At 35.7% G+C, this 13,363-nt stretch overlaps 1 protein-coding gene across 2 annotated transcripts in view; it reads right to left on the bottom strand.

The window, feature by feature from the left end:
* LOC140749579 (ATP-binding cassette sub-family G member 4) overlaps window positions 1-13,363 on the bottom strand; it is a 55,072-nt gene that overhangs the window by 26,384 nt on the left and 15,325 nt on the right. Inside the window, exon 2 of one of the 2 annotated variants that reach the window (XM_073082684.1) lies at window positions 7,621-7,738. In XM_073082684.1, the coding sequence (XP_072938785.1) occupies window positions 7,621-7,738 (118 nt within the window). Of the gene's footprint in view, window positions 1-7,620; window positions 7,756-13,363 lie in introns of both variants that reach the window. The other variant, XM_073082685.1, reaches the window with a different exon arrangement.

The raw sequence follows: 13,363 nt of genomic DNA, 5'->3' as shown, positions 1-13,363 counted from the left end.
TTTGCAGAGTATATTAATAATACATATTTTCAGCTAGACTATATTTTTATTCACTTCTATTTAAAACTTAACTCACCGTACAATATAATTTTATATATAGCTATTATAGATTACAAATAATTTATATTAAAAAGGTTTCTTATAATAGTTTCCACGTTTTTTCCGGGTAGGTATTACCACAAAATAAAAACTAACAGAAGTCAATCTTCATACAAAGTGGGCTGGAGTAACGCACATATAGACACCACTTACCGACTAGTTATCTCGGGGGGACTCGACTCGACTCGTCAGTTCATTTTTACACGCATTTGTAACTGTTTTGTGCAAGCAATGGAGCAAAAAAATACCCTAATTGTGCAATGGACGGTTGTTTAAATTCAACATTAAACTGTGGATTTTCGTTTTTTTTATAGCTATCAATTATCAAGCCACTAGGAGCTGATATTTTTGGTGATCATGGCAAGAATATGTTATAAAGTGGCTATCTAAGCTCGATTTATATAACAGTTTCCTATTTCGAATCACTTGAAATGAATATAACTAAATTTTTGTAATATTGCGTTGAAATGTTAGGTACCTAATATTACGTAAGTTGAAAACATGATTTTTTGTTCGTATATATATTGGTTTGTCTTTAATGCCATTTGGTAGGTTTAGGTCTAAAACGGATAGGGCAAAAGGAATTGTGTAATTAGGGTAATCCTTTTAGAAGTTATTAGGGATTTTCCATTGTGAACATTGTAAATTTTTATATGTAAGCTTATTTTCATAGACATTTATTTATGCGCAATAAGGCCGAAATTTGCCTAAACACTTGTTTCCTTGGAAACAAACTTATTATTATTTTATAATACGGTGACAGTTGCTTTACCTCACGACAGTTATTGTATTTTGTGTATGTTGCCGTTAGATTGTAGAATACGTTAGCATACACATTAACTAGGCAGTCTTAAGATTAGCTAGAAAATATGCAGATTAACTATGTAGTTAAAATTTGAAACATCTTTTCAGACTTGTTCTTAGGACTAAAACACATGCCTTTTTACGACACGACGACGTAGTGTGATACATAGCGACATCGTGCCGCAAAGCGATATTGTTTCGTGAAAATATACAAAGTTTGTCGTAAATTCATGACACGACGACGCATCATAGCATGCATGGGTCGACGTCAAGGGGTAAAAATTGATACAATCTTCGTTTTGTACTTTAGGTAATGGACAAGCTAATCTGCGTTTTAACTGATTTAGGCACATTAGCCGTAACATCTAGTTTTCTTCTTATGACATTTGTCAGAAATTCGGAATGTTTTTGATATTATATAACTTTTTAGGGTTCCATACCCAAAGAGTAAAAACGGAACCCTATTTCTAAGCTGTCCGTTTGTCTGTCTGACATAGAGCTCTATTTCTGGATCCTTAATAGATAGAAACTTAAATTTTTTTACGGCATATTTATAATGGTGGCCGCTTTAACAACAAGTAATAAAAGTAAAAAGAAAAACTTTCAAATAAAGGAGAGTTGCCATACAAAGACCTTCTTTTTCTTTATGAAGAGGAGGAAACCTTCAAAAGGTACTCAACGACGTGGGAGTGACGCCGGGTTATGTGGGACTTTAGCCGCACTAAAATCCTTCGGTGGCCGTCCTCAACGTTTGTCGGAGAACTCCGGGATCTCCGACTGAACGCAACCGAAGTCCTCTAAGCGCGATGCCTCGATCGAGCTCTGCGTTGGGAGAACAGTTTTCGCTCCTCCTAAACTATCCGGTGTTTTTTTTTTTTTTTATAATGTAAGAGTAGCAGACGAGCATGCAGTCCACCTGATGGTAAGTGGCTACTGCCGCCCATGGACATCTGTAATCAACCCCAGATAAGATAAAATATTCCTACCTGAGGTCGGCCACGGATGCGCCGCTACCCCTGAGGACTAAGCTGAAACGCCTCGGAAAAGTCTGTCTCCCTTACCACACCCTTCAACCGGAACACAGCAACTCCTAACACTGCTGTTATTAGGTAGAAATAGGTGTGGCGTTGGTGCCACCGGAGTCGAACCACAAAGGGTTCTATCACCTTCAAACACTTTGTTCACGACGGTATGCGACTACACATACCGCCGTCCTTCCCGCGGACACTTATTGGACGGTTCGAGCTCCCTCTTGCCACTCCCAACTCCGGAAGCCCCCTTTTAGTCGCTTTTTACGACAGGCACGGGATATCGAAGCCCTTTTTTAGTCCAGGAACTACAGGGACAAATATATAAGGACCTGCTATTTTTTGGCGTTATTCATTTTATCTATTGAACCGTAATAGATGTTACAGTTGAAATGTTCACAATGCATTATATGGCTGCTATAATATCAATTAGTAAAAATAAAAATAAAATAAACAAATGTTTTTGTGGTACGGAACCCTCAGTGTACGAGTTCGATTCGCACTTCACCCATTATTTGAATTGAATTTAAATTGAAGTTGGAATTGAAAACGTCTTTTGTCTCGAGAATAAAAACAATTGACGTCGCCTATAATAGTAGGGGAGCCCAAGACGGGATTTCGAGAGTGACTCGAACGCGGCAGATTAAGATATGGGAGATACCTTACATCCTATAGAGTATCTTAAACTATCCATTTGGGGGGTTCAACCAGGGAAGTCCATCAGACTATTAATAAAAAAATGTATTATCTATAGTAGCTTAATTACATTCTGAAAACAATAAATTTATAATCTGATGATTTGAGGGCGGCGTTAGGGAGTAATAAGGTTGCAAAAAAATCTATACCTGGACATACTCGAGTGCGGTAATTTTTTTAATATAAAGGAAATAATGCTAGAAAATATGCACTATCTGATAGCGCCATTTATTAGCTTGGATCCCTGGAAAGTAATGGTGTATAACAAACTAAAGGAAAAGGCAAATTTTATGGAAAATACATTATTCTTCATACATTCTCATTCTATTTTTTTTTCAAATCGTCAGTATAGAAAACCCCTCCACTAAATCGTCAGATGAAGGGTTATGATAAGTAAAACATCAGTTGGAATTTCCTGTATAATAATCTTATCCTGTATAATAATCTTCGAAGAGTCACTGACAGTCTTTCGAATCGAATCGTCAGTTTTTCGAATGGGCGACTCATCTGAGGTAGCTTCATATCCCCTTTGAAAATCTAATGCGCTGGTTACTTTTTTTTCCATTTTTACCTCTCGTATGACTATCCCAAACCAGCAGATAAACATATTTCCGGCATCAGAGATATATACTCTATCACTAACCTGCCGCGCCTTGAGTATGTCTGACTCTGCTTTTAACATCTTTCGAATCATCTAGACACTATTCCCACGGTGAATCGAAAAATATCACACAACCTTTTCTTCACTCTAACGTGTAATCTACACAATCGTATAGGACCTATCGGCGCTCGAGTTTCTACCCATTTAACATCATCGGCTCCCCTACTACTCTTACATTTCGCGGACAGAAACACAGATTCATTAACGGCAAATGTAACTTTGTCATCCTATATAACTTATATAGGATACAAAGTTATTTAATGTAGTTGGTGTATCTAGATAACTGGACAGAAATTGCAAAATATTTTAGTTTTCCCATGAGTTATATACTAAACACTAATTGTATTCTCAATTTCAACCTTCTATGTCTGCTAGAAGTGCCTTAAAGTTTTGATGATCGGTCAGTCAGTCAGTGAGTGAGTGACAAAATTACGAACTTTGACTACTTGTAATTCTTAAACTACTGGTTCAAATTTAATGAAATTTGAAATATACCGTGTCTACACAATGCTTGCTTGGCTCCTGAAAATTCAAGCTTCTAGCTTCATATGCAACGAAGTTACAGGGGGTCGAAAATGGGCCGAATTGCTTCGAGAAAAGTATGCTACGGCCGTGCCGCTTTTTTTGGCTTTGGCTCGACTTGGCGGAGGCACTGCCGTGCCTCCAGATATATAAAACCTAAAATGGTAAAAATACAAGTAGATTTTTTTAGTTTACGAAAATAAGTATGAGCTCTCCTTTACTTTCCAATTGAAACGATTCATTGTTTGATGCAAGTGTTTTATTTGATACTTGTTTTACTTCGTTGACGTAGAGTCGATAATATAAAGAATTATTATTTTAAATGGATTGCATTGGTAAGACACTCAACTGTTTATCGCATCAATTAAATCGACAAAATCGTTCATATATCGTATATTGATTATACTGTAATCAAAATTCTATATCTCTTTAGATTACCACGTGTAAGCTCTTAAGACGAGCCTACATTGTAATATATACCTAATCATGTCCTTATATTTTTGTTATTTATAGTATCTACGTAATGTAATAAGTTGACATTTAATAATTTCAGAATTACATGTCGAGTACTCTCTGGATTAACAGTTTTTTTAACGATTATTACCTATCGTACCTAAAGCTTATACCTATCGTACCTAAAGCTATTTAGCTATAGACATAGTTATTATTTAGGTAACAGTAAAAAAATACAAACATAATCATATTTATTTTTCTAAAGATATTTGTAAAGATTGATATTTATTTTAAAATATTAATAGTAATGGAAAATAAAAATAGGGTGATAAATATTTAAATAATATTTAACGGTGACAGAAAATATAATGACACCGATGTAGATAATATTAAGTATTTAACATAACATAAACGTAAAAAAAAGAGGTTCTACAAAGATAACAGATTCATCGTTATCACCGAAAACTAGGTTGAACCGCTTTATAAACCTATATCACCACAATCTAAATTCTAGCTTTCCCTATCTATACTTATAATAAATCTGTAGAGAGGTCAATTCTGTACATGAAATATATTTCCAAAATAACTATCAGGGGGTGATTAGGGATCGATACTGATGCCAAAAATGCAATCAGTAAATTTTTTGTCTGTCTGTCTGTCTGTCTGTCTGTCTGTGTGTGTGTATAACCGCTATAGAAACAAAAACTACTCGACGGATTTTAACGAAACTTGGTACAATTATTTTTCATACTCCTGAGCTGGTTATAGTATACTTTTAATCACGCTACAATCAGTAGGAGCAGAGCAGTGAAGGGAAATGTTGGGAAAACGGGAGAAGTTACTCCATTTTTTAAGCTTCCGTCGCGTGTGCAACCTAAATGGTTAAAGCTACACAGAAATGTTCTCCTTAAAATTATATAAAACTTATCCCACGAGCATATGTCTATCTTTTATGGTTGAGTCATCCCTAATTAAAAAAGTTAACAGTATTAACTATTCCATACAAAAGAATCATAGAAATCATACCCCTGAGTGATAAGGGTTGTTCACCCTTAACATTTTTTTATTTATATGGCAACACAACGTTTGCCGGGTCAGCTAGTTCATATATAATTCATGCGAAAAATGTAAAAAACAAACTTTTTATTGCTGTATCATGAAATCAGGTTAGTTAGGGCAATCAATTCGCACTTATCAATCAATTCACAGTTACTATCTTTAAGGGCCTATTAATTACCACTACAAAGTTATGAGTAGAATGGGGAATCGGTTAAAAAAAACCATAATGAATCGAATAACCAGTGCTAGTCACTGGGGACTTAAGCTCTTATATAAAACAAATGTCCAATCCGAATCAGTCTGGCCTTACCGCAATCAGACATGTGATTTTTTATATTGAAACTAGACTGCCCGGCAAACGTTATGTTGCCATATACTCGTAAATAAAAAAATGTTAAGGGTGAACAATCCTTATGGGTATGGAAAACAGATAGTAGCCGATTCTCAGACCTACTGAATATGCATATAAAATTTGGTGAAAATCGGTAAAGCCGTTTCGGAGGAGTATGGTAACTAACATTGTGATACAAGAATTTTATAAATAAGATTAAGGGTTTAATCCGAATGTCAAGCATCCGATCTGGTCCAGCGCGTGACAATGATATAAAAATATAGAGATAGTTAAGGAGCAATTGAGCATGCAGTACACGTATAGGTGGTAGAGCCCTTTGTGGGTCGACTCCGGCGGCACCATCGCCACACGTATTTCTGCCTGTGTGGTAAGGGAGACATAGTTTTCCAAGGCATTCCAGCTTAGTCCTCAGGGGTAGCGGCGCATCTGTGGCCGACCTCAGATAGGAATATCTAATCCTATCTGTGGTTGATTACAGATGTCCATGGGCGGCAGTAGCCACTTACCATCAGGTGGACTGCATGCTCGTCTGGTACTTCTAATTTATATAAAAAAAACCTTACGAGGACATTACGTGGTAACATTGGTAGAAGTTGTTGTGAGCTTTGTAGTCATACAATTTGCTATGGCGGCGCGATTCATTTCTCTATTCAGAGCGGACTAGCAGTTTTACGCGGACCATAACACTGGTACTCGTAACTGCAGTACGTTTAACCCCACATAGGATTAAAGTACTAGTGGGCTCGGTCATAGTTACATTGCTAGCGGCAACTAGGTTGGAATACATCGTATCTTACTACGTTCAAACCAGAACATAGCGATGCTTAACACTGTTGTTATAAAAAAAAGTGTGACGGCGGAGACGAGTTACATTATTAATCTCCATTATTAATAATAATCAAAGATTATAATTTGACAACTACTGCGTACAAATTGTCAAATTATGATGAATATTGGCAAAAAATAGACACGTTGATTAATTACGTTTTTATGTGTTAATGTTATACTTTAAAGTTCTTTTAATGTATTAATTTTGTTTGTATTGTAATTTGAAGGTGGTGGAACCCTTTGTGGTTCGACTCCGGCGGCACCACCGGTACATCTATTTTTAGTTCTACCTAATAACAGCAGTGTTAGGCGCTGCTGTGTTCCGGTTTGAAGGGTGTGGTAAGGGAGACATACTTTTCCGAGGCGTACCAGCTTAGTCCTCAGGGGTAGCGGCGCATCTGTGGCCGACCTCAGGTGGGAATATCTAATCCTATCTGGGGTTGATTACAGATGTCCATGGGCGGCAGTAGCCACTTACCATCAGGTGGACTGTATGCTTGTCTGCTACTTCTATATTATAAAAAAAACGCCAATGTATTATATTTTTTACGTACATACCATATACGCATATTACGCGTAACGCTTGAATGGTCACTCACGCTGCTATCGAGTGTCCGCATTTTACGCAAACAAAGATTACATTACATTAAACGATACATTACATTTATACCAGTGAAAACATAGATGCAATCGAGAGAAAAATTGTCTGAATTCGAAGCAGGAAGTCAGTGGTTTTAAGTTAATTACGGGTGGTTTTTACTACTTGTATAAGGACAAAGCCTTTATTATATGTGTCCAGTAGTAGTAGTTTATGTGCCTTTAACTCCTTAAATTAGAGATTAATTATAAAGTGCATAAATAACGTTTTCTATACTAGTAGCCAGCAGTAAAAGGTTTCTTGTGGTGTGGGTTTCATAAATACAAATACACATACACGCATAGACCCAGAATAAAAATTTAACCTCATCATTTAGACATAGCTCTGCCAGTTATCGAATCCGGAACCCAGTGCGAGACAGACCGGTATGATGACCGCTCCACACGTGCCGTCAAGTATTCCGGTAGTGGCTACACTCAAACTAAGAACAGTTCATTCAAACAGATATAAAAAACCTCACGTGTATCCAGCCAGGATGTCCATAAGAGTGCTTTTTCCTGCTCCCGACTGCCCGACGATCACTGTCAACTCGCCCGCGTTGAACTGACCGCTCATCTCGTTTATGATTGTTTTACGTCCTGCAATTAAGTAAAATCTGCTTAAATACTTTAAACTGTATATCTAATACATTCTATATAGTTTTTTATTTGAGGACTCTATACATTTATACTTATATTAACAGTTACTAAAAATTAAAAATAATAAATTAAACCATAAAATAAGAACTTTTACAAATTTTACATATATATTAAAATGACAAAAATATAAAAACAAATGCATATATTTGCATTACATAATCGGTAAAGTGACGAGCCGATGACCACTTATAAGGATTTGCTATCAAGATAAGGTAATTTAAAAGGATAACGCAAGACACTTGTTCTATAATTAAATCAGTCAAATAGAGGTAATGTAAAGCGTCATTTGTTAATGTACAAATTCAAGAGCAATTCATTCGAGCATCATCCCTTAAACGTCTAGATTTATTGGCTAAAAAATTTAAGACATCCGTTTAAGTAAGTTGCGAGTATTTTTAAAGTTTACTAACCCCAATGCTGCGTAAACGCAATATTTTGTGGAATTTAAACGGTATGATCCATATTTTTTCTGACTATGATTTTCTCCTTTTGAATGTTAATGTAACTAATATAAATGATAAAATTTTTAAAAATGTTTTTATTAAAACCCTTGGGAATTAATGGGTTAAAACTACTTCGGAACAATCCGCTACAAATATGTATGATCGATACACTATACATCGCATCCTTTGAGGGAGGAAGGGTGGTACATACGGCATGGTTAAAAATATATACCATCATACATATTTGTAGCGGATTGTTGCGAAGTAGTTTTAATCTTAACTTAAAAGCATGGATTTCCGCAAAGTAACGCCTGATACAATTAATTATTGGCTAGCCCTAATTATTTCGTGGTTAAGGCCTATAAATTATAGTATTTTGGCAAAATTTCACAAGAATTCTCGATCTATTTACTTACACCCCAAACAGACATTTCATTTTATGACAATGACTTTATTAAGTGGTAATTTGGTGATAAATAATAAAAATATTATTCAAATAGAATAAGTGTTGCAATTGAGTTTGGATGCATTGCTTCTCTTGAGGTCTTCGTTTGAATGCCTTATTTCTTATTGTCTTATACATTTTCTCAAAATTTGTACAGTGAAACCAAGTACTGAATAGTCTAATAAATTAGGTAACTAATCTGTAAGTAACTTATTTTATTGTAATATCTATAATTTTTTGTATTTCCAACAATTGAAGTAGGCAGGAAAGGAAATGAGGAAGTGGAATATCCGTTATGAGTCTGATTTTGGGTATACAAAAACTGATAGGTAGGTAGGTATTCTCTTATCGAAGTTGTTACAGGGTCTATGTATAATATTTTTTTAATAGTTTGAGGCTACAATCATATTTTTAGTAGTCTCACCCTAATTAAATCCTAAATGAGAATATTAGGTTGTTTGTTCGCTGTCCCTGTAGTTCCGGGACTAGAATAGGGCTATGGTATCCCCTGCCTGTCGTAGAAGGCGACTAAAAGGGGGCTTCCGGGCTTGCGGGCGGCAAGAGTGGGAGCTCGAACCGTCCAGCAAGCGACCCCGGGAAGGACGGCGGTAGGTGTGGGCGCATACCGTCGTAAACACTACATGGTGTGGGAGGAGCGAAAACTGCTCCCCCAGGGTAGATAGAGCCCGTTGGGCATCGCGCTTGGAGGGCTCCGGTTGTGTTCCGTTGGAGATCCCGGAGGTCTCCAACAAGTGTTGAGGACGGCCACCGGGGGGGTTTTAGTGCGGTAAAAATCCCACATAACCCGGCGTCGCTCCCACGTCGTCAGGTATCTTTTGAAGGTTTCCCCCTCGAGAAAAAAAAAGGTTTGTTCGCTACACTTTCGCCTACATAAAATATGATTATAAAATTTTGTACACACGTTATCAGAGGTTCAGAAAATACATAGGGTACCTTTTCTCCCGTATCGTCTCCGAGGCCCAGATAACTTATCTTTTATCCTGATAAGCTTAAACACAATGTTATGAAATTATACTGCGATCGAAGTCGCGGGTAAGAGCTAGTATTACATGCTTCTAGCATAAAATATGGGCTACTTTTGAACTTGATAGATGGTACTGTATTCGAGGTCTATTTGTTTTTGTGGTAAGACGAGCTCTACTCGAGCTTATTAGTCTTATTTTAAGCCTAGTGACATTATAAGCCAGTAAACATAATGACAAAGTCCTCGATTTTCTTGCAACAAAGGAAATCATTTTTATAAAGCTGTCAGTAAAAATCTTACTAAATATGTACTATAAACTTAATGGTTATATTTTTTTTAAACATTAACTATGATGACTTTACTGGTTTAGTGATAGTAATGATTTTTGAGATTACCTATGTACAAGAGTTTGAGCTTTTGATTATATATTACTAAGTAATTACTTAGTAATTTAATTTAAAATAAATATTTGTTGTATGAATATTACAGAATAATATACAGTATAAACAGATAAAGTTTCACAATTTTAATCAGAAACCAGCTCCATTGTTTGTAACACAATTATATTTTTAATTTATACAAACTTAATAATTTTCTGAGTGTTCCCACGTATATATTTTTTACATATCCTTAAATAACATTTTGTTTGTCTTAAAGATATAAATGTCCTTGTAATTTTGAAACATATTGTGGTTGAATGAAACAACATTTTTAGCATCTATGTCGTCAACCCATTACTGTTCCACTGCTGGGCATGGGTCAGAATGAGAAGGATTAGGCCATAGTTTACGGCGGTGGCCAAGTGAAAGTTGGTAGACTTTATATATGTATGTTTAGGAACTTTTTTTGTTTAATTTATCCAGGTTTTCGAACGATGGTTTCCGTCATCGTCACAGAAAAAACGGTAAACTTCGTCGCTTCTAAGTTTTAGGGTTTCTGTTAGGGATATGTTTGAGAATATTACAGTTTATATACACGGTTTTGTCCACTAACCTCTATCTTTTCCACCACCACATACATACATATGTATACAACATAATAGTATACACGACATTAGCAAGATAGAAACGCAATTTTGATAGGCACTACTAACATACTACCGAGAACAGATAGTGTAATCTTTTGCTTTAAGATTAATTTACCATTTCTGCCTACCAGACATTGTCAAATTTCGTTCTTTGGTAGCCAAATATTTTATGTATTCATTTTTAATAACGGGCTTAAGTCGGCCATATCACATCCTCTAAACCAGAGCAACAGTGTTATAAAGAATGAATCGTTGTAGCGGTGATTCTTTGGTATGAAACTTTGATGTAAAAATATTCATCCATAGTACTAAATACTAAAAACAATAAATACCGTGTTTATGGCATGTGATACACGAACTCGATTCGCACTTAACCTTATCTCTCGTACAGCTTAACTGACTCACCCGTTCATGTTTAACAACAATGGTGACACATATGATACGTACGGAAGTGTATGTCGTGTGAGTGTTGCATGAGTGATAGCAAGGTAACGCAGGCGCCGGTAATCTCACACGTAATATCAGTAAAGATGCATACCCAAGCTTAACTAACCGTTTCAGTTATTGGAATCAATACCACACAAAACTATAGCGAAGGCGATTTTGCCGCGAGCACCTCGCAGCGAATTATAAACGCGTATTTATTTTGTAACTGCGACTTGCATGTTACTGTTAGCAATAGCATAGTGTGTACGTGGTTCGTGAGTGCTAGTAGCTTACAGCTTTGTCCTCAGGAGAAGTGGTGCATCAGTCGCTGACTAAAGAAGAACGTTTATGCCTCCTAGAAATTGTCAAATAAGGATCTTTGGAAGACAAAAAATGGATAGATAATTTATTTTTAACACGCAAGAAAGTAAATGTATTCTTGTTTTACTTCACAGTATTTTTTTAAAGTAGCTACGTATGGTTATGTGATAACAGCAGAGCTAGTCTTATTCTGTTAAATTTTGATGGGTATAAACAGACACTAAGGTCCATTATCCCTTTGTTACATAAAGGTTACAAAATGTGACCAGCAGAAAATAAATTTTAGTCAATAAGGCTACTTTACTTAATGACGTAAAATTTCCATCGTTAGACCTCGATTACTCGTACCAATACAGAACACCATAATATTAACGAGTCAAAGCTCTTCTATCTACACGTGAAATAATTATAGCTTTCTAACGTAAAAACGATGCGCAAACGAAATTGGCATATTCTATTAACTTTCAAGATATTTCCGAGAATGGATTCTTTAATAATATTTATCGCTTTATCACACTACAAACAAGTTTTACCCGTGACTCCGCACGTGTGGATTATGACACTTACGATAAGTGTGATAAGGCTCACAACATCGGCTGGGTTTAATTTATTGCATACAATATAAATATTGTGTATTCCTACGGTTCCCTCGAGAACTACATATAATTTACTGCGGAATGATTTAGATAAAATGTGAATCCATAAGCAACATTGTATATAAGGAAATCCTTCAACAATATTTATTTTCGGCTTCAAATTTTTCGTTGTTATAACCACGAAACCAACTTACATCAATTATTAAATGATCAAAATAGACACTGTTTTCTATCGAGTACATCGGCTGCAAGCAAATCTAAAATGGAGTAATAGTGGAAGATAGTAGAGGCCCTCGTCTTACCCTCGGAGATATGTATTGCTACGCCTATTACAGCCTTATAACATTAGTGTTAAGAGCTGTTGTGTTTTGGTTTGAAGGGTTAAGTTTGAATGTGTGGTAAGGAAGAGAACACGAAGCATTCCACATATGCTCTCAGTTAGTTATTAAAGGGCTCGGGCGTCCTTTCAGCATGATATTAAGTCATAGTTCACCGCCCGGTTTACGAGCGTACTGGTGGACTTCACATACAAAACTAAACTTCTTCACATAAAAAAACTTTTTAAAAAGTTAATTCAGGTTTGCAGGTTCCCTCATGGTATTTTCCTACACTGTTTATAATACGCAATCACAACTTATAATACGCACATGCCTTTTAAAAATCTGAGTTGCGTCTGAGATTTGAACCTCGGGCTCCTCGACGGAGAGGTCATGTGTCAACCACTAGGCTACTATTGCTTTTAAAATCAATCTCAACTCAATACAGTTACTAAATACTCAATCTTATTTTTAAAATTTACATATTTTGAATATCCGTAATGGGTTTTACCCGGCTGTTCTTTTAAGTAAATATTTGTAGGCATGCTGATAACAAAATTACTCATGAAATTACGAAATACATATAGGTATCTAACATTATTGTGAATTATCTCAAAACAATAACAGAGTTCACAGACTCTGGTTACGAGTAAATACTATATATTATATACTAAATATATCAATTAGATAGCGCTAAACATATTGAAAACAATAATACGCGTAGGATGTAATAGATAAGTAAAATAAGTACACAACGTGTAAAACGTGTGTAGCGCTTACTCTACGGTGCTCTACATTGTCATGATCACGTCTTTTTGTGTAGTAAAATCACTGTTGTTGTAAAAATGGCTGCATAATTTAAAAATGTTGTTTAACATCGTACTTCGGTAACAGAGATAAATATTTGTTTTTTTATAAGTCCCTAAGTATAATTTTAAATGGTTAAAGAACCGAAAGTTATTTTTTCTTGAGGTACTAACTACGTGCCAATTTTAAACTTTCGCT

Source organism: Epargyreus clarus, unplaced genomic scaffold, assembly GCF_041222505.1.
Source record: "Epargyreus clarus isolate Ecla_fem2 unplaced genomic scaffold, WU_Ecla_fem_2.2 ptg000018l, whole genome shotgun sequence".
Taxonomy (NCBI): Eukaryota; Metazoa; Arthropoda; class Insecta; order Lepidoptera; family Hesperiidae; genus Epargyreus; species Epargyreus clarus.
Note: the sequence above shows the minus strand (reverse complement) of the source record. Positions and strands in the feature narration are given on the sequence as shown.